Raw genomic sequence first — 22,594 nt, forward strand, 5'->3', positions numbered from 1 at the left:
ATACTTACGAGTCCGTAGAAGTACCGTTCGAGAATTCCCGCCATTTTTACACGATAGCATAAGCTTAGTGTAGTATAGTGCCAATATAATACAATTAAATTGACAATATAATATAATATTGTCAATTAATCAGTAAATCTATTAATCTTGATAAACTTTATTGTCGATTAAATTGTATTTTTAACTCTATATATTTATAACGACTTAATCGTAACAAATAATTAATACATAACTATAGTGGTACACGTGATACGGAAGTTGTATAAAGGGAACTCGTAGAAAACACTAGATACCGAAAAAAAAATAATAAAAATAAAAAATAACATAACTGTTTTTGGATATAACTTAAGAATTTAATTTTTGTTTTGAAATTTTATTGAATTAAATCGGAATCATGACTCTGACCAGAGCAGCAAAGCAAAAGGCTCAAGCTAATGGGAGTGCTGTGGTTCAGGGGAGAACTGAGGGGGGCAGTTGCCCTCTGAATCACAGTACGGGACATGATGCTGCCAAGGGGGATGTCTTTGTGTGTGCCCGATGTAAGGAGTGCAAGGAAATCAGGCGACAACTCGGCGTTGTTATGGGCCTTTATGAGAGCTTGAAAGACAGGGTGGATGCCCTCGAAGGAAATAAATTGAGGGGCCCATCAAGCTCTCAGCTGCCCACATCAACGCCAGAGCTTGCACTTGGTCATCAGGCAACACAGAGGCAGCCCCCTAGGCAGAATGCGCTGGTCCCACAGGAACTAGTAGTTGTTGGTGACTCTATTGTCAGGGAAACGGGGAACATGCTTTGTAAAAAGGATAGGTGGAATAGGACCAGGGTATGTCTGCCAGGGGCAAAGGTTGATGACGTTGTAGAGCGGATATCATCTTTTAAGGGCACAAAAGGTGATATAGTTGTACACGTTGGCACTAATGACATTAAGAGTAGGAGACCGGCGGAATTACTTAGCAAGTACAGGACACTGTTGAAAAAAAGCCGTGAATTAGGGTTGAATTTGAAAGTGTCTGCAATTCTGCCCAGACACGATAGGAGGGAGTATATGATGAGAGCCTTGTCGATCAATTCGGCCCTGGAGGGATTGTGCAAGGTTCAACGGGTAGAATTTTTTTCAGCCTGGACTGTACTTGTTAACAGGAGAGATTGCTTCTACAGGGATGGGATACACTTAAATAGAAAGGGTGCAAGAATTTTTGCTGATGCTGTCGAGGCAGTGTTAGGTGGGTCGGAAAACTGCTAGTTGGGGGGGGGGGATACAAGGACTAATAGATTAACAGTAGCCACTGGCAGAGGTGGAAGTGATTCTTGCACTGCTTCTATTGAAATGAGCAGAAGCCTGAAAAACAAGATTCAGGATATTACAGAGACTGCTGGGAGTCATTGCGGTACAAGTAAACACATGGGTTGTGTTAGGGTAGCTAAGAATAGAAACAGGTGCATGTATACCTGCGTGTACACCAATGCTAGGAGTTTGGTAAATAAATTTGATGAATTTGAGGTATTGCTCAATAGATCAAAGGCAGATATTGTTGGGATATCAGAGACGTGGTGTCACACAGATATAAGTAATGCGGAACTGGAATTTAATACAATGTGTATAGAAAGGATAGACAGGACAGGAGGGGAGGAGGGGTTATGCTATTAGTTAAGAAACACATAAAGTCCAAGGAAGTGAAGCCAGTCGACATCGATGGACAGGGCAGTGTCGAGTCAGTTTGGTGTGACATAAGCATAGGGGAATCAAAATTGCGAGTAGGAGTGTGCTATAGGCCTAATGACTCTGATGAGTATAATAAGATATTGTACAGGGAAATAGAGTGGGCCAGTAAATCAGAGAGTCTTATAATGGGGGATTTTAATTTCCCAGATATTGACTGGAATTTGTGGGTTGGTCACTCGCACACTAGCAAGGCTTTTGTGGATTTATTGGATGATTGTTTTCTACATCAGCATGTTCGTGAGGCAACAAGAGGGAGCAATACTCTTGATCTGATTATCAGTAGTGATTCTTCATGCATTAAGAATCTGCAGATAAATGAACCACTAGGTGGCAGTGATCACAGTGTGTTGAAGTGGGATTTACTCAAGGAGGTAACTACCATCAGAGGTAAAGGGAAGGGTTTTTGTTTTCGTAAAGGCGACTATGATGGTCTGAGACAGTATTTAAATTCTATACAGTGGGACCAACTGATGATGTTACCAACAGCAAACTCAAAATGAGAAGCATTCAAGGAACTAATCTTGGAGGCTACCAGGTTTTACATACCAACTAAGAAATATTGTTCAAGGTTTAGGCCTAAATGGTTGTCAGATGAACTAATGAGACAGGTGGCAGAGAAGAAAAATGCATGGGATACATACAAATTAATGGGTGACATGGAAGCCTATGATAGATATAAGTTGGTCTGTAACCAAATCACAAAGGAGATTAGGCAGGCAAAGGCAGACTACGAAAAATCCTTGGCAAAGGATGCAAAGAAAAACAGAAAAGAGTTCTTTACATATTTAAACTCAAGAAGGAAAGGGATGAATCAGATTGGTCCACTGGATATTGATGGTTCAACAGTTGAGGATCCTGCTCAGGTGGCTAACAATCTAAACGAGTATTTTGCATCTACATTCACGCATGAGGAGTTATTCAGGAAGGAGAATGATGTAGGTAAAGTAAACATTGGCAGTGAGCTGGATGATTTTGTAATAACTGAGAAGAAAGTGGAGGAGAGATTGTTGAGGATAAACATAAAAAAGGCACCTGGGGTGGATGGGATCTATCCAGTTATATTAAAGGAGGCAGCAAAGGAAGTAAGCAAACCCCCTAGCCATAATTATGAGAGCTTCTTTGGACTCAGGGGAGGTACCCATAGACTGGAGATGTGCAAATGTAACCCCAATTCACAAAGGAGGATCAAAGGCTGACACAAGTAATTATAGACCTGTTAGTTTAACTTCTGTTCCAGGTAAATTAATGGAGGCACTGGTTAAAGAAGCACTGCAGGATCATCTAGACAAGAATTCAGTTATAGCTCAGACGCAGCATGGTTTTGTTAAGGGCAGGTCTTGCCTGACCAATTTGATTGGATACTATGATGTAGTCACAAAAGAACTGGATGCAGGGAATAACTTTGATATTATATATTTGGATCTTAGAAAGGCTTTTGATACTGTTGCACATGGAAGACTGCTGCACAAATTGGAGCAGTGTGGCATTGGAGGCAAATTGCTGGATAAGGGGATGGTTGAGTGGCAGAAGACAGAGAGTGGTAATCAATGGATACTGCTCAACGTGGACTAATGTTATTAGTGGAGTTCCTCAGGGTTCAGTGTTGGGTCCGTTGTTGTTTTCGGTGTTTATGAATGATATTGATGATGGGATATCAAGTTTAATGTCCAAGTTTGCAGATGATACAAAGGTTGGCAGGGTTGTTAAGGACACTACTGACGCTATGCTGCTGCAACAGGATCTGGAAAGGTTGAACAGATGGGCTGAGAGGTGGCAAATGAAGTTTAACATTGACAAATGTAAAGTACTACATATGGGAAACAGTAACCCCAGAGCAACGTATCAACTCTGCGGTACTACACTGACAGTGGTGGAGAATGAAAAGGACCTGGGGGTAATTGTGCAGGCAGATATGAAGTTCTCTGAGCAGTGCAGACGAGCTGCAAGAGTAGCTCATGGTTTCTTGTCAATGATATACAGGAATTTTTCTAGTAGGGATAAGGAGGTGATTATTCCCTTGTATAAGGCAATGGTTAGGCCACATCTTGAGTACTGTATACAGGTCTGGAGGCCTCATTTCAAGAAGGATGTAGAGCTGCTGGAACGGGTACAGAGAAGGGCAACAAGATTAGTGAATGGAACAAAGGGTTGCTCTTACGAAGAAAGGCTTAAGTTTTGCAAATTACAGAGTCTGGAGACTAGGCACCGGCGAGGTGATCTGATAGAGGTGTATAAGGCTTTGAATGGTTTGAGCATGCTCAATGCCAATGGGATTCTTCTTCTTGCTCAGAATAATCACCTCAGAGGGCATAAATTCAAATTGAGGAAGGACGGATGTCGGAAAGATGTGCGGAAATTTGCCTTTGGCCAGCGGGTGGTTGGTTGGTGGAACCAACTTCCATCACTTGTTGTTGAAGTTGATAACCTAAACAAATTTAAAGCTCAACTGGACAGGTATTTCGAACGAACGGAGGGGTGAAATGGGAGTGGTGTGTGTTTTTTTTTTTTTTTTTTGGCTGATGCTGAATAAGCTTGCTTTCTTGCATCATATGCCTCTACTAATGCTAATGCTAATGATACAATGTTAAGCAAAACACAGAAACAACAAACAATATGCAATATATATACACAGATAAACTGTACAGTTTATTTATGCATGTTATTATTTGTTATTCATTTCAGGCATTTCAAAGTGGATAACAGCTGCCAATTTTTGACTTTCAAAAAACTGGAGACCAGACAGGAGGAAAACAGGAGGTTTTTGGATCAAAAACAGGCAAAAAACGGGAGTTCTTCCTAAATAAAAGGAGATTTTTTGGAAAAAGCAGGAGGTTTTTAAAATGTGCACTGCACTAGAAATTAAAATTCACTGACAAAATACATTTCATATTAAAAGTACAGCCATAGAATTGTTTACCAGCATAGCATGCTTTTCTCTTTAGATATTCTATTATATATAAACTTTATTGATATTTACTGATTTTGACTGTTTTAATAAAGATACTGTTGCACTCTCTGTCCTCTGATGTTGATAGTCAAAGTTTTGTTCATAACAATGGTCCTGCTATCTAGCCTTGGTTATCAGGGCATTGATAAAGCTTCAGCAGAAAGTTTGTTTGTTTGTTATTTGGTTTTTAGGAGCATCAGCAACTAAGGCCATATTGCTCCGGGGATATGGCGGTGGTCATTCCATGACCTTTCCGCATCCTCCGTATTTGGTGGTCACAGGCTCGAACCCAGTTTAATCAAGAAGCGTGTGCTACGCACTGCTGCTCCTGCCCACCTGGCTACAGAGGCACCTCAGCAGAAAGAGAAGATCAGCAACCACTGTACATCAATTCTTTCTTCTTTCATAATAGAGTCTGATAGGTTCTCACGCTGAAACTGTCAAAACGGATGCTGCAAAATGTATTGCTTCTATTTAACTTTAACACTTCATCTGCTGCTTTGTCTTTAATGTTTCAGCTATTTCTTTATCTATGACACCAAGTATGGAAAACTGGTTCACAAAAAAATGAAATTTTTTGTGCACCAGTCCAGTTTCATTGACATAGCAAAAGTTTTATCAGTAGTCAGTTTCATTATTTTCAAAAAAATTTTGAAATTTTTGAAAATTATGCAGTGCCGACTGATAAAATTTGTGCTATATCAGCATTTATAAGAACATCACTCCTCCATGGGAACTTGTGTACATGGGAACATGTGCAGTCATGAAGCACTTCCTCACTGAGCAAAAGAACAGAATATTGTCCTCTTGTTTTAGACTTTCCATGACCTTGGTGGTAGAAAAGCCTAAGTCAGAATCATCGTTCTGGCTTAGTCTGCTACAAGAATCAGTTTCCAAAATGAAAGATCTGAAAATTGTAGGTGAAATAAATTTGCACATAACATTCTTCAACATATCCAGGAGACATATCTATGATGTTTGTTTGTTTGTTATTTGGTTTTTAGGAGCATTAGCAACTAAGGCCATATTGCTCCAGGAAATGTGGTGGTCATTCCCTGACCTTTCCGCATCCTCCGTATTTGGTGGTGACGGGCTCGAACCCCGGCCTAATCAAGAAGCGTGTGCTACGCACTGCTGCTCCTTTCCACCTGGCTACAGAGGCGCCTACATATCTATGACTTCAGCACATGAATGTGAGATACATTGGATCGAATAGTTATGTTCGAATTTTCAAATGTTCGCATTTAAAAGAAACAAACAAACTGTTTTACTCATGCAATAAGAGAGAAACAGACTTTCTGCATGAGTGAGGATATCGTAGAATCATCAGTTTGATTGGCCTGTTTAAGATTGCTTTCACCAGAAGTTTGCAATTCAGAAGTTCTCTTGAATTCATCAATTTGCCTTTAAAAACTTTTGGATCATGAATTGGATTTCAACATGAGTCAGTACCACTCACTAGTGATTGCTTGTTGTGCTTTTCAATTTGATAACTCAGAATAGCACTCATATTGCTTTTCTCACCATTTCTAATTTCTTATTTTAAGAGGCTTCTCAAAGGTTGTCACTGTTCTAGTTACACATTTAGTCAAAGGCAGCCAATGTGCAAATACATCCTACAAAATGTTTTTTATTTAAATGGAATGCACCAGTTGGAATTGTTCAAATCTGTCTTTCCTTTTCAGCAATTCAGTAGTAAATTTCCACCAAGTATTCATCCACTTTCACAGGATGAAATGCAGCTCCCTTTTCAGCACATAAATTAATTTGATAAGGACAGTCTATTCCAAGAAGAGCTCAAACTGCCTCTTTTAATACCCATGCTACTCATTTTTAGGCTTACCATAACAGGTACATTTGAACACTAAGTGCCAGACAGTTTTTTTTGTAGGAATCCAGGGTGCATCTAATGCTGGAACTGAGAACAGGCTGCTTTCAATTTAATGATTTTTTTTTTTTAATTAAAATAATTCACAAAAATGTGAAACAGCTTAGAATCAGTTTGATTACTGCCATCTGTAGCAATTAAAAATGGTTCATTTTTCAGAGCCATCCTTAAATCTTCTTTCCCAATCTATGTAATTTCACTAACAATGCCTGTTGTTTTTGCACAAATGTGTATTTTCTATTTCACTATTGGGGAAAAACACATTTCTGAATGATACGCAAGCACAATGTTCAGAAACATGATCAGCACAACTCAGAGAAAGATATGTTCCATGGCAAAAGATTCAAAGAAACTTTTGGCATATATGACATCATTGCCATGAAATGCAACATCTATTTTTGCATTTCTTTCTATGCACCGAACACTGTTTTATACTTATTTGTTTGCAAATGTCTGATTATGCGATCTAGCCAACTGAAGTTGACAGATCACATCTGCATACAGTGCACAAGGCAAATGTGTTACCTTTTTTAGATTTCACAATACAGGTAAATCTTGCATGTGAGCCTTCTGAAATTTACCTCATATTTCTTTAGCATCTTACTAAAATACATTGTTAATTAGTTTCATACTACACAATTGAATAACTAAAATGAAATTATTGTAGATAACCCAGAATAATATTATTATAGCACATTTCTATTTAGTAATTTAGATTATCACAGCAGACTTCCCCTGATGGCTAATTCATTAACAAAAATTAGCAGAAATTCACAAATTTTAAAATATATATCCAATTTTAACATAGTCTCATTATTTTTTTGTGAAAAGAATAATATGTTGAAAAACAGTTTTTGTAAAAAGACAAACTCTTTGTTATCAATTATATTTTAAAAGATAGGCAGAGAAAAATGAAATCAAGTAAAAAAAGACAAAATTTTTGTTTTAAATTCAGAGTTGGCAGTTATGTAGATACATTATTTTACATTGCTTTTGCCAAAACATTTTGTTAAAGCTATTGGGGAAAAACACATTTCCCCAATAGCTTTAACAAAATGGGGAGTATAAAATGTCAAGCTTGCACTTACCCCAAAAACATGAAGCAAGCATGATCTTTGGACATTTTTTTAAAAACTTCTATATGTAAAAAAGTTTCAAATATTAATGTCCTGCATTAAACATGTAACAGACTTCAATACAAAAAATTATTTATTTCATCATCAGCCATTTTCAATCCACTGCAGGATGAAGGCCTCTCCAGCAACTTTCCAGTTCCTTCTGTTTTGAGCACTGGCCATCCATTTACTACCCACAAACTCATGAATTTCATCTATCCATCTCCGCCTTTGTCTTCCAGGTTCTCTTCTAGCTCCTCTTGGGTACCATTCTGTTATTTTCTTAGTCCATCTGTCATCATGACTTCGAGCTATGTGTCCTGCCCAAGACCATTTTAGTTCTTTATTTTTGATATGAATGTCCTTTACTTGAGTTTGCTGCCTAATCCATGTGTTTCTCTTCTTATCTAACAGTCTGACTCCCAATATGATTCGTTCCGTTCTTCGCTGTGTAGTTCTCAGCTTCTCTTCCATTCTTTTGGTGAGTGCCCAAGTTTCACTTCCATAAGTCATGGTGGGGAGTATACATTGGTTCATTATTTTACGTTTCAGACGTACTGGGATATTGCTCTTCAGTATGTGACTATATTTCCTGAATGCTATCCATCCAAAATTTATTCTTCTCTTGACTTCCAGCCATTTATCATTATTACAGCTAATAACTTGTCCCAGATAAATATATGACTCCACCTTTTCAATTACTGCTCCTTCAATCATTATTTCCCTTTCTGTGGCATACTTGTTCATCATTACCTTTGTTTTAGCCATATTCATCTTTAGTCCAAAATCCTTACTAGCTGTGCATAACTGATTAAGATTTTCCTCTAATTCTTTGGGATCGTGGCTTATGACCACAACGTCATCTGCAAATCGTAAATGGTTTAGGTACTCTCCGTTCACATTGACTCCTTTCTGCGACCAGTCTAATCTTCTGAAAGCTTCCTCAAGGGCAGCAGTAAACAGGTTCGGAGATATTGTGTCTCCTTGTCGAACTCCTTTCTCGATTTTAAATTTCCTACTGTCTTTGTCTAGTCTAATAAAGGAGGTAGCACTCTCATATATTTTCTTCAAAATCATAATATATGGGGTATCAATGCCTTGTCTTTCCAGTGGCCAAAACATTGCCTTATGCTGTATGGAGTCAAATGCATTTATTTATCTATCTTTATTTTTAGCACATTCTATATCTGCTCAAAGTTCAACTAATAAATTTTTATAGTGCAATTACCCCACCTTGCCTCACAATAGATATGAACATTAACTTGTTCAGCTATAAACATTAATATCATGTGTATTATCTAAACAGTTTAAATCCTGCTGGCTACAAAAACATGAGAGAATAAGATCTGTTCACGCGACCTCCCGTTCAACATCCTCTACCACATGATGAAGGCATTTCGGACCCGGCAATGCTATGTGATTCCGATTTGTCTTTGTGCCCCTACACCTCCTGCAAGTTTGTCGCACTGGTAGTGTATCTCCCTGTATATTCCTGCAAACTTCATATAATTTCTTTGAGGACATAGCATTAGTCATATTATGACTATGAAGCTCAGACTGATTTCTATTTGTTCAATTTTCATAAAATTTGGATTGCCTCAAAAAATCCCTCTACATGGTTGAATATAACAGGCACATTTGCCTATTAATTGTTTTGTCTGTTTGTATGAATTAAGCATTTGAAAATGTGCTTATAGCTATATAGTATATATTCTTAAATCAATTTTACATTTTTTTTTACTTGTTTACTTACCAATATTGCAACAGTATAGGGTTAAACTTTTGCTGAGCTACTCTGGAATCCTAGACCACATTTATAATATCATTTCTGAAGGATAACAGATTTCAGGTAACTAACTTATGAACATGCTTTGGGAACCCAAGCTAGTCAGAAGCTGGGAACTTAAGTATTAATGATGCACTGTTGGGAGCAGAATAATAAAATTACATCATCCTTTGTTGCTTTCTACACTTCCTTTAATTCCTAACATTCTTAAAATCCTTTATTTACTTAATTCTCAAGAGTGTACAGGCGTGCTTCCGACCATTAATCTTTACCAGTCATTTTTTCATATAGACAGTCCTACCCCATAAAGATTCTCATTGTCTTAAAGTTAAGCCTTCAGCTAGGTCTGCTAACAATATCACATTTTTACCTGATATTAATACTAGTATTGGAAAATCATGAAGGAAGTAAGCCTATACAGCATCACCAAGGGGGAAAAAATCCTCTTTCCCGCATCACCAATCCATTCCCTCCATATAATTTTTCTAATCCTTCTTTAAATTCATTTCATACCACCCACTTTTTGTTCAACAATCATCTATCCTCTGGCTGAAGGCAAATTTTTGCACAACCATCCTTCCTCATGTAAGGACTAGAAGAAAAGGATGACTCATGTTGGTCTGCTAGATATGAATGGATATAACAGTTAATGAACCTGCTCAGATTGCTGAAAGACTGAATATATATTTTGCATCTATGTTCACACATGAGGAATGTTTACAGATGGGGACACTGGAAGCATATCAAATTACAGGGAGCTAAATGATTTTCTGATAACTCAAAGGAAAATGGAAGAGCAATTGTTAATGGTATAAGTAGATAAGATGCCTGGGTTGGATGGGATCTCTTCAATGCTATTAACAGAGGAAGCAAAAGAGGTCAGCAAACCTTTAGCCATCATTAGGACAGTATCCTCGGACAAGGAGAGGCTGCTATGGACAAAGATGTGCAAATATATCCTCAATTCATAAAGGGGATCAAAGGGTGAAGTCAATAATTACAGACCTGCAAGCATGACTTCAAGGAAAAATAATGGAGTGACTGGTTAAAAAAGAAATGCAGGACCATCTTGAAAGGAATACAGTTCTACAGTAATCTGCTATACAAATTGGGGCAGCATGCCATTAGGGGGCGAGTTACTGCTATGGATAAAGGGATGGTTGAGTGGGAGAGTGCCAACTGATAACCAGAAAGATTAGTTATCAAAGGGAACTGTTCTTCTTGGACCACTGTTAGTAGGGGAACCCCAGGATTCAGTGCTAGATCCAACGGTGTTTTCAATATTTGTTTATAGTACTGATGAAGGGCATATGAAGCTTAATGTTGAGATTGCAGATGATACAAAGGATGGCAGGTTGCTTATTGACATGATATGATACTGTAGGAAAGATCTTGTTGCAGCAGAATAAAGATCTTCACATTACAGTTTTAGGCAGATGAGATGAGAAGCTGCAATTGGTGTTTGCTGTTTGATATTGATAAATGCAAGATACTGCATATGGGTAGCAGTAATTCTAGAATAACATACCAATTTGTGTTGTACAACACTTAGGATAGTGGAGAACAAAAAAACCTGGGGGTAATTGTGAAATCAGACATGTAGTCTTCTGAGCAGTACAGACAGAATGCCAGGACAGCTCATTACGGTTTTGTACAGATTATGCAGGAATTTTTACAGCAGAGATAAGGAAGTGATTATCCTATTGTATCCAATGATTAGGCTGCACCATGAATATTTTGCACAGGTCTGGAAGACTCATTTTAGGAAGATTGTTGATTTGTTTAGAAAAGTGCAGTGAGATTAGTGATGCAAATGAAAGGGAACTCTTAGCAAGAAAGGCTTCAGTTCTGCAAATTGCAACATCTGGAAGCTAGGCACCTGAATAATCTGACTGAGGTGCTTGGGACTTTGAATGAATTGAGTTAGCTAAATGTTGATGGCATTCTTCTTCTTGCTCAGACAAACATGAGGGGACATTAATTTAAATTGAGGAAGGATGGTTAAAGGACAGATGTGTGGAAATTTGCTTTCAGCCAGAGGGCATTTCAATAAATTAGACAATTTAGATAACTTACATGCTATGGACAGATGATATAGATAGACCTGTTTTTTTTTTTTTTTTTAATTATTATTTTCTATTATTTGGCATATAAGCTTGCTTTCTTGCATCATTTTCCACACTAATATAACTCTGTGTCCCCTTATGTGTGTGTGTGTGTTGTCTGAGCAAGGGTAGGGATGCATCAGTATTAGCAGAGGCACATGATGCAAGAAAGCAAGCTCATATAGTAATAAAAAAAAAAAAAAAAACCTTCCCGTTTCATCCATCCATCCATTCATTCACTCCAAACGTTTGTCTAGTTCAGCCTTGAATTTATATAAGCTGACAACTTGCACAACGGCAGATGGAAGTTTGTTCCAGCAATCAACCACCTACTGGCTAAAGGCAAATTTCTGAACATCTATTCTACAACTGTTTTTCCTCAATTTGAATTTATGCCCCCTCAGATTTGTAATCTGAACAAGAGGAAGAATTCCATTAGCATTGAGCCTGCTCAACCCATTCAAGGCCTTATTACACCTCAATCAGATCGCCTCACAGGTGACTAGTCTCCAGACGCTGCAGTTTGCAGAACTTAAGTCTTTCTTGGTAACAGCAATCCTTTGTTCCACTCATTAATCTTGTTGCCTTTCTCTGTACTCGATCTAGTAGCTCAACATATTTCCTAAAATGTGGCCTCCAGACCTGTATGCAATACTCAAGGTATGGCCTGGCCATTGCCTTATACAAGAGGATAATCACCTCCTTATCCCTGCTAGCAAAATTCCTATATATCATTGACAAAACTTCATGAGTTACTCTTGCAGCCTATCCACACTGCTCAGAAAAGTTCATATCTGACTGCACAATTACTCTCAGGTCTTTTTCATTCTCCACTACCCTGAGTGTAGTACCAGATATATGATGCCATCAAAATTTAGCTTACTCAACTTATTTAAAGCCTTAAACACACAAATAATATATCTCCTCATAGGTGCCTAGCTTCCAGACACTGCAATTTGCAGAAATGGAATCTTTTGTGGTAAGAGTACTCTTTAATTCTGGTCACTAATTTCATAGTTCTTCTCCGCCACTGTTCCACATCCTTCCTACACAATTTCCCCCAGTTATTTTTCATTCTCTAGTACCATCAGTGTATCATACCATACAGTTTGCACCATATTATACCATGCATTTTTTTTTTTTTTTTTTTTTTTGTTGATGCTGCATAAGCTTGCTTGCTTTCTTATATCATTTGTCCCTATTAATACTAATAACTGATAAATTACATTTTTGCAGTTGAAAACTGGCCGTAGCTAAGTAGTGATTTATAATATAAATTTAGTGGCTGCAGTAACAGTTAGGCTAAAGATTTAACATACACTGTAAGCAAAACCAAAAATGCATAAATTATACAAGAAAATTGACTAGACTGCAATAAAAGGAATTTAATATTAATAGACTGAATGATAATCAAGTCATCATGAAAATAATAAAGTAAATGCAAAACATATTTAAAACATTACAAGCACATAAAAAGGTAGCCAGTAACAGTTAGTTAATGGCTGCCTTTAACTAACTGTTAATGGCTCAAATAGAGCATTAAATATCTCGTTGTAGAATAGTGTGAAGTAATTTACATAAATCGATGTGCATATGCATGTGTGAGTTTTCAAAAAGTGTATATACTGCACTTATAATTCATTTTAGTCATACAACATAAGGTCATGTTTATCAGTAAAACACATAACTGAAAAACAATATATATATATATATATATATATATATATATATATATATATATATATATATATATCAAAGTACTGGCATAAACTTACACTGCTAAATTTTCTGCTTCCTCCAAAGTTTCTGGTAATTCTTTCTGGAATGTTTCTGGGAGCCATAAAGCAAAAACACCAGCCAATATTGAAGATAATCCAAACACAAGCATGGGTAATGGAACATAAAATGTTCTCTAGAATGAAATATACAAAACAAATATTTCAAGTGGCAATTTGCAAAAAGTGAAATTATTAATAAGTTAAAAAAATAAAACTGTGATATTTCCAATTATATACAATAACATTACAGATGGTCCAGTAAAAAAAAAAAAAAGTTGTAACTATGCTCTTCATGATGTTAAATGTAGTGATTGGCATAATTGATTAGGGTAAATCATTTGATTATTTTGATAGCATATCATTCGAATTATTAGTTGTTATTAACTATTAATCACATGATTCATTCGATTGTGTAAAATAATTTGATTATGACAACTAATTTGATTATACCAATATCATTTTGAACAATTAGTAGTTACTAACCACTAACAGGCATAATCAAGAGGTTATAATCAATTCATTTGCTTAGGATAAATCATTTAATTACACTCATTTAATTCAAAAGATTAACAGTTAGCAGATTTACTTCATCAACATCTTAGTTAGTATTAATATTACTAGTGGCAAACGATGCAAGGGAGCAAGTTAATGCAAAGTGCAAACAGGATAGGTGGAATAGGAACAGGGTATGTCTGTCAGGGGCAAAAGCAGATGATGGTAGAGTGGATCACCTTTTAAGGGGGCAAAAGGTGATATCATTGTACACATTGGCACTAATGATATTAACAGTAGGAGATCTATGGTTTTACTTAACAAGTACAGAACAATGAAGGGAAAAAAGTCGCAAAGTAGGATTAAATTTGAAAATGCCTGCAATTCTGCCTAGACACGATAGGAGGCAGTACATGTTCAGAGCCTTGTCAAACAATTTGGCCCCAGAGAGACTGTGCAAGGCTCATGGGGTAGAATTTTCTTCCTCATTGTGACCTGTGCTTGTCACAGATCACAATCCTCAGGGGCTAAGAGAGGCAATAGTGCAAAGTGAGTGAATTGGCAAAATTATATCAGTGAATCTGATTTTTTGATTATTTGTTATTGATTTTCTTGCTGTTGTGTTTTTGCCCTATTTAGCTTGCTCTACTTCCACGTAGTCTGGGGTGGGCAGTCGGGGGGGATCCCCTGGCTGGCTAAACAGGTAATTTTTAGAGTTAGATAGTTATAGAAGAAATTTTGAATTAACCAATTCTGTGCTCTGAGACATTTAGCTCCTGGGATCCACGGCCTGTTAAACTTGGGCATGGTGTTTATAATTTGCTGCAGATAGATTTCCTGAGAATTTTAGTCTCATTTGAGGTACGTCACGACTGGACTCTTGATCCTTGTGTTGTAAATATTGTATATAGTTGAGTTGTTTCTCATCTTCGAGTTGCATCTTTTATTGTATATATATATATATTTATTGTTTTATTATATATATTCTACTAACAAATGAATTCGAGTTGTTCTGAAGCTGAGGGACTCATTAGTGAAGAAGATTTAATGGAGACCATGTCTGATATAACAGAAGATGAAAAAAAAGAAATAGATGTAGAGACCCTTTCGTAGGTACAAAGTTTAACTGAGATTAAAGTTTTCTCAGGAAGGACATTGGCCAGAACTCCTCCGAGAGGCAGGTCATCATCATCACTTTTGTGCCTTCCCCAAGGAACCCAGAATCAAAAGGAATCTAGAAAGAGAAAGACAAGGTCTAAGGCTGGTGAAGGTTCATCAGGTAAAAAAGAAAATAAAAATACAGTTGGACACAAGAGAAGAAAAGGAGATATGAGCAAAGAAAGATTGCAATATAAAGGTTTTGAGTACATTAAAGAGATTGGGAATCAACTGAAATCCTACATGTTTGATGTTAATAGTAAAGTGCCAACTGCGGCGACAAGAATTATACTAGATCTTTGGGACATTTTGGAAACTAAAGTAATGGATGTATACACAAAAATTTATTGTTAAAAGAAAGATTAAGTAAAAAGCAGGATGAGGTAAAGACATAGGCGTGTGATAAAAGAGCCTCCTAAAGTGGTAAAGAAAGTGCCCAAGGTGGTATTTATAAAAGCAGTGAGTGAAAGGTATAAAACTAGTGAACAGGTAAAGTCAGAAGTGTTAAGTGAAGTGAGATCTTTATTAAGTGATGTAAAAGTCAAGAATATAAGAACAATTAGAGATTGTGGTGTGCTTGCGGAGGTGGAAGAGGATGATGACATTGCCAAAATAAGAGGATGTTCTAAAGTACACGAGATTGGACTGAAATTTTCTTTTGTTAGGGTGTCACCGTAAAATTGTAATATTTGATGTGGAAAAAGATGTTGATCGTGAGGAGTTTATGGAGCAAGTATGGCTTAAGAATTTTAAAGATTATGGTCTATCCAAGCAAAATTTTAAGGAAAATGTAGATGTAACATCTGTAAATAGATCTAAGAATAACTGACTTTACCTCCAATTGGGTTTTGGAGGTTAAGTCGAAGGCATGGGGAATATTGAGAAATAATGATAAAATATATGTGAATTGGAGAGCATATAAATACAGAGAGATTTTCTCAGTGACACAGTACTTCAAGTGTTTGAATTTTGGACACATAGCGAAACACTGTAAGAGAAAAGCATGTCGTGGTCACTGCTCAAGATTTGGACACTCCTATAAGGACTGCACTTTTAAAGTGAGAATCCAGTTTGTAGTAATTGCAAGGTGAAAAATAAGAAGGCAACGCACACTGCCGTATAAAAAAATGTCCAGAATATGTGAGCACTTTAGAGCAATATAAGAGTAAAATCACTTATGGCTAGTTGATTGAGGACAGTACGGTTGAATGCCCAATGCTCAAAGAGCATGGCTGCCTAGTTAAAGCTGGAAATGGAGAGACAAAATATAGATCTTTCATTATTACAAAAACCATTTTAGTTTAATGGAAATATAAGAGGGTATCCAGGTCCCTATTGTATTTTTACTCATGGAGAACATCCTAAGACTGCAATAATAGTAAGAAGTAATGATTTGGTGGTGAACAAAATATCAAGCTTATCAAATGGGTGTGTGACATGCTGTGAGATTATTGGTAAGTTTGGAAGTATATTCTTTGTCTCTATGCATTGCCACTTAGGAAGTACTGAGCCACATGTAAATGATTATAAAGAATCTGTTAATCCCTAGTAGCATGTCATATAATGATAGCAATGGACTCTAATGCTATTTCTCTGGGGGGAGGGATTTCAATGAAAGAGGTGTAATGCTTGAGGAATTCCTCTCTTGTCTTCAGGACTAGAGGTACTTAATGTGCAAGGCCATATTCCCACATATTCAACAATACACGGGCAATTGTATACAGATGTCCTTAGCTACATGCTCTATCTTCAATAAGGTATGATTGGAGAGTTTCAGATCATTAGACAACAAGCGACCATAACCGAATTTGCTTTGAAATAAAGTTTGAAGATCAGATCCCAGAAAAGAAAGAATTGGAAAGGTTCTCTGTAAAAATGGCTAATTGGACAAGATCCGACTTGACCTTCAAATACTCTTGTGAATGGTGTAAACTGGAATATGTTAACACCAGTAGAAGTTGTAGAGAAACTGGAGGAAATAATGTATCTAGCATCAAAGAGTTCAATGGTAAAATGAAAGTTAAGAGATAGATTACGAATAGATAGACCTGTCTTTTGGTGGAGTGCAGATTTAGAGAATAAGAGGAAACAATTGAGGAATGTAAGAAGGCAACTTTGTCATTATAGATGAGTTCATGATGTGGAAATGTCTAATGTTTATTACAATGAATATAAAAGCTTAAGAAAGAGTTATGTTAGAGATATTGAGAACACAAAGCAGTCTTCTTGGAAAAAGTATGTTGGGGAAAAAGGATCGAGAGATCCATGGAATTCTCTTTTTAAGCTCATACCTGAGAAATACCATTTTAGAAATGTAAATTGTACAGTTGGAATTATAAATATAACAACTTTAACTTGGCAACATGTTAGATGTTAGCATGTTGCCAAGTTAAACTGTTAGCATGATCCTAGATGAGATGTTTTCTAGTGAGCAAGATGTCCAGTTGTCTGAAGATCAATTATGGATGAATTCTGGCAATTAAGGATATTCCTCTGGTGTCGATGATGATTCATTCACTTCTGAGGAGGTGCTGTAGAGCAGGCAAAGGATGGATAATCACCGGGCCTAGATTTTATTGAGGTAAAGGTGTTAAAGAGAGTATGTCAAATAACAGACCTGTTTGTAAAAGCTTTAAATGGGTTGCTTGAGCAAGGTGCTATCCCCCAGGCATGGAAAGTGGCTGATAAAAAGTCCTGATAAACTGCCAAGTGAGCGTGGTTCATATCGTCCCATAGCTCTGTTACCAGTTATGGCAAAAATTTATGAAAGGTTGTGCATTAGCCACCTTATGATTAGGCATGAACAAAGAAATATGTATTCTAATAGCCAGTATGGCTATAAGAAAGGAAAATCAACAGAGGGTGACATAACTAGAATGGTACAATATGTTCAAGAGTATGAGGGGCAATATGTGCTGGGCTTATTTGTAGACTTTCATGGCATATTTAACATGCTTTGATGGGTGGGGTCAAGAATAAGAACAGTAGGGATCTCTGATAAATTGTATAATGTTTTTAGAGATTACTTTAGTAATAGAAGTATTATTGTGAGAACTAACTACACAGAGATCTGCAGAAGTGTGGAAAGAGGATGTCCTCAAGGCTTAGTGATCGGGCCTCATGCATGATCTATAGTTTTGGATGAGTTTTTGAGTCGGCACTATGTCGTAATTAATTTAATAGTGTATGTCGTTGATCTACTTATTCTTGTATATGGGAATGCAAGATCACAACTTGAAGATCATGCTTCAGAGGTATTAAATGACCTAATATTGTGGGCAGATTCATATAAGTTGAAAATTTCAAAGGCAAAGTCAGTGCAGGTCCTATTAAAGGGAAGATTAAGTTTGAATAGAAGGCCACTTGTACATGTTCAAGGAGTTACATTGAAATACAACACTGTAGTCAAGTACTTGAGAGTGAGTGTGGTAGAACGGACGAACTTTATTCTGCAGATAAAATATTTAAGAAGAGTTATAAGGGTTAGGGAATTAAGGGCAGAGCACTTAATACTTTATATGATTGTTTCTTTACACCCATCATCGTTTATCCTTCTGTGGCTTGGCTGCATAGTATAACTAACACGAAGAAGTACTTATTTCAAGCACAAAGGTTCATTCTCCTTTGCACAACCTGGGCTTGTCGAACGGTTTCAACTGAAGCACTGAAAGTGACTGCAGGAAGGCTTCCAGTGGATCTTCAAGTAATATTGAATGCATTAATGTACTGCACTAGAAAAAACATTACGATATCAATCTTTAATATAACTTTGTGCCCTTTGTGTCCCATCAATAAAAATGCAGCATTCAGTATGAATGCTGCATTTTTATTGATGGGACACGGCTTGGCTAGTAGATTATGTCAACTAGGATTGATTGAAAGTGGATTATGCTCATGTGGGAATGAGGAAACTGCTGAGCACATAACGCTGAATTGTGATAATTATGTGGACATTCGAATGGCATTAGAAATATCTTTGGGCCAACTGGAGCATAGTAGTGTCTTTGATCATGTTCACAGATAGGAGACTATTCGCTTACTTTAACAAATTTGTTGCTGATGTCTTTAAGAGGAGGAACAGGCTGAGGCTAGATAGTTAATACTGACTAAAGCCTAATTCCTCTAGAATTGGGCTAAGTGGTGATGTTCCTCCTGAGTTGTTTTGTGTTATGAGTTGTATTAATTTTAACTAACAAATGTTTTATACATGGCATAGTATAATTTAAGTTGGTGTTGCAAACCACATATAAGCTTCAGCTTAGATAGTGGGGCAGCATAAGGTTTCTTGAATGTGATTGTGGGGGTGGGAAATACTTAAATAGAAGGAGTGCAAGAATATTCACTGATGCTATTAAGGTAGTGTTAGGTGGGTTGGAAAACTGATAACATGGGGTAATACACAGACTAACAGATTAACTAGAGCTGCAGGCAGAGGTGAAATGATTGTTACACTGCTTCTATTGGAACATGCAGCAACCTGGAATGCAAGGTGTTGGAGATTTCAAGCCCTGCTTTGGGTTATCATGGAAAAGTAAATACATGAGCAGTGTTAGGGTAACTAAGGGCAAGAACAGGTGCATGTGCACTTGCATGTACAATAATGCCAGGAGCATAGTAGATGAATTTGAAGTATTCAATAAGTCATCATATGCAGACATTGTGGGGATGTCGGACACATGTTGTCACTCAGACTTAAGGGATACAGAATTTTAATATGGAGAGTACACCGTGTACAGAAAGGACAATGGATAGTGTTCCTCGCCAAGCAGTACTGGGGGGGGGTCCCTATCAACTCCACATAGTATACTCTGTGTTGCAATACAAACTCTGTAAAGGCCAGAGATAATGTGAGTGTTGGTATGTTGTGTAGGTAAATACTCGGCAGGGAGCGAACTCTGGACATTGCCTGACTTTCCAGGGAGGACCCCCAAGAAAGGGGAGAACCTCTGCAAGTTTTTATTGGAAAGGGAGTGTGGGGATGACAGTTGAGTGTTGGGAAAAGGGGAGTGGTGAAGGTATGAAAGATGGATAATAGGAAGACCTTCCACCTGGAAATTGGAAGTTAGGGATAGAGGGGGAAGGACCCATGTGGGAGGAACTCACCCTCCAAATGGGAGGGGACTGTTAAGAGCAGAAAAGGTTCAGAGTGGTAGTGAAAAGTTTGAGTGAGGTGATGAGGAAAGGATAATGGTATTAAGGAGGAATAAAGTCATAGGGTCAGAAGGTGCTATGTGAGACAGGGAGATTGCACTGTGGGTGCACAGCACTTCTCTGTTACAGCTGAAGCCAATGTCAGCAGATCCCATGCTTATGAACAAGGAGGCATGACAACAGCAAGATGGGGGAATTTCCTGATAGGCTGCCTCCCAGTGCAGTCTAATTTGGGGGGGGGGAGGGCTGTGAGAACAATGCGCACACACTCTCTACATGTACTCGGTCCACTTATGCACCTGACATACTACCACTTTTTTTTTTTTTTTTTGACATATACTTAGGGACAGATGAATTTTCAGCACACAGGACTATATCCTCTTACACATTCATCTTTCCTGCATTCATCGTCATTCACACAGACGGGACATAGGTGCATCTAAATATGAACAACTATCAGCCATTACTACTCATTACTTTTATAGTAGTACTACTCATTACTTATATAGTAGTACTACTCATTAAATATATATATATATATATATATATATATTTAATGAGTAGTACAGTCAGTCCTTGTATAGCACGATAGTTGTGTTCCTAGAAACAATCGTGTAATGCAAAATCGTGCAATATAACCAACAAAATCGTGCAATATAACCAACAGGCAATATGGGAAAAATAGGGTTAGGTGCCGAACACCCAAGATTGAACCCAATCTTGATAATGTATTTATGTTTGTAACCAAAACATTACCAAACACAATAAATAATCGTAATAAAATACATACTTGGGTTTTTTTACGACTATTACGTAATAAAATATTGCTAATGCTTTTGCTTCTATCGTAAGCAAACTTGTTTTTTGTTTGATTTTCTATCCAAACAGATGACAGCCGTTCCATCTCTTCCAATTCTTTGTGTCTTAATCTAATAGATTTTAATTACATTTTGAGTTGTTCCTGCTATGAAAGTTTTTATTTTCTCTGCATTCTTTGTAAATCTCGGCGTTGCCTCATTTAGGCCTGTAGCATGTGCAATATCACATGGTCTTTCATTTCGCTCAAAGCGTTTCACAATTTCATATTTTTTCTCTATCGACAGAGGCGGACTGGCCATAAGCATTACTGGGGAAACACCGGTGGCCGGTGTGATTTTGGCTATAAACCATAGTATGAGGCCACTATAAATTTTCCCGGATAAGAATTTTGACCCAGTCCGCCTCTGTTTATTGATATTGCTTTTCTTTTTCTCTCTGAATCGGCAGTGTCTTCACCAGGATGCTTCCTTTTCACACCTTTTAAGTATTTTACTCATTTTTATGGAATAAAGCACAATTACAAAATGAGGAGGCACGCTTGATACACATAAACAAAGTTGCGCACGTGTAGCAACTGAATAAACAACACCGTAAAGTCAGAGATACACTATTAACACCTCACATTTTACTAAAGCACATTTCTAGGGGTTACTACCATAAAACAATAAAAACAATTTCCAGTTGCGTTTCTGCTAGTGGAATCTGTTATAAACTGGTAGTAAACTCGATCTAATTGCATTTGTGATTATACCGATTGCTGGAATTGTGTTGGTTTTTACGTTATTATAGTGAAATGTGTTTCCCCTTCACTGATATAAAAAACATAAATACATTTTCAGAATCTTCTCTTCATTCCTATCCTGTTGTGCTCGGTTGGGGTGATTCTGCATTCGACTGCCATTTCTTGTAAACACAAAGGCGAATCGTGTATAAGCGAATTTGGTTTGTGTTATATAAGATATCGTTCCCCTATTTATAAATCGTGTATGAGCGAATTCGTGTAGTGAAAACACGTGTTATACGAGGACTGACTGTATAGAAGGTAATCACTGATAAACTGTATTTATGGGCTAATGCACTTGTGGTGGCAATGGATGCATTAAATCCATAATGTGTTGTAAATAGTATTTTTATAATTTTACGGGGAAGATAATCATGTTAAGATATATAGGATATCCTTTTGTATACTAACCTTTGTACATTATATTATTCTATGCATTTTCTACAGATCTATCGGGGTATATATATATATCTTAACATGATAGGGGCTCACATCTGGTGAGTATGGGCTTGGCAAACCCAGGGTCTTAAGCTGGATTCATCATCCTTCTCTTTCTTGGTGATTCCTTTCTACTTCTCTCTCTCTCTCTCTCTCAGGGTAACTCGGGAATATTTTTTGGCTGGTGCGCTGTAAGTCTCAGGCTTCCTTGTATCATACGGCAAAAATAATAATAATGATTATCGTCCCCATAATATTATAAAAATACTGTATGTGTGTGTGTGTGTATGTACACATATCACAAGCATTCACTCAGTTAATGCATGGTTTACACAACTGACCTAACATTCACACACATTTAAATTATACCACTTAATCTACAGGAAGTATATATATATTTTTAATAAATATAT

At 37.1% G+C, this 22,594-nt stretch overlaps 1 protein-coding gene across 2 annotated transcripts in view; it reads right to left on the reverse strand.

The window, feature by feature from the left end:
• LOC150085600 (organic cation transporter protein-like) overlaps positions 1 to 22,594 on the reverse strand; it is a 440,672-nt gene that overhangs the window by 118,618 nt on the left and 299,460 nt on the right. For both annotated transcript variants that reach the window (XM_090373381.1, XM_090373383.1), the window contains one exon: positions 13,340 to 13,476. In XM_090373381.1, the coding sequence (XP_090229507.1) occupies positions 13,340 to 13,476 (137 nt within the window). The remainder of the gene's footprint in view (positions 1 to 13,339; positions 13,477 to 22,594) is intronic.

Source organism: Mastigoproctus giganteus, chromosome 5 (assembly GCF_048544385.1).
Source record: "Mastigoproctus giganteus isolate SK-2022 chromosome 5, ASM4854438v1, whole genome shotgun sequence".
In the NCBI taxonomy this organism is placed as follows: Eukaryota; Metazoa; Arthropoda; class Arachnida; order Uropygi; family Thelyphonidae; genus Mastigoproctus; species Mastigoproctus giganteus.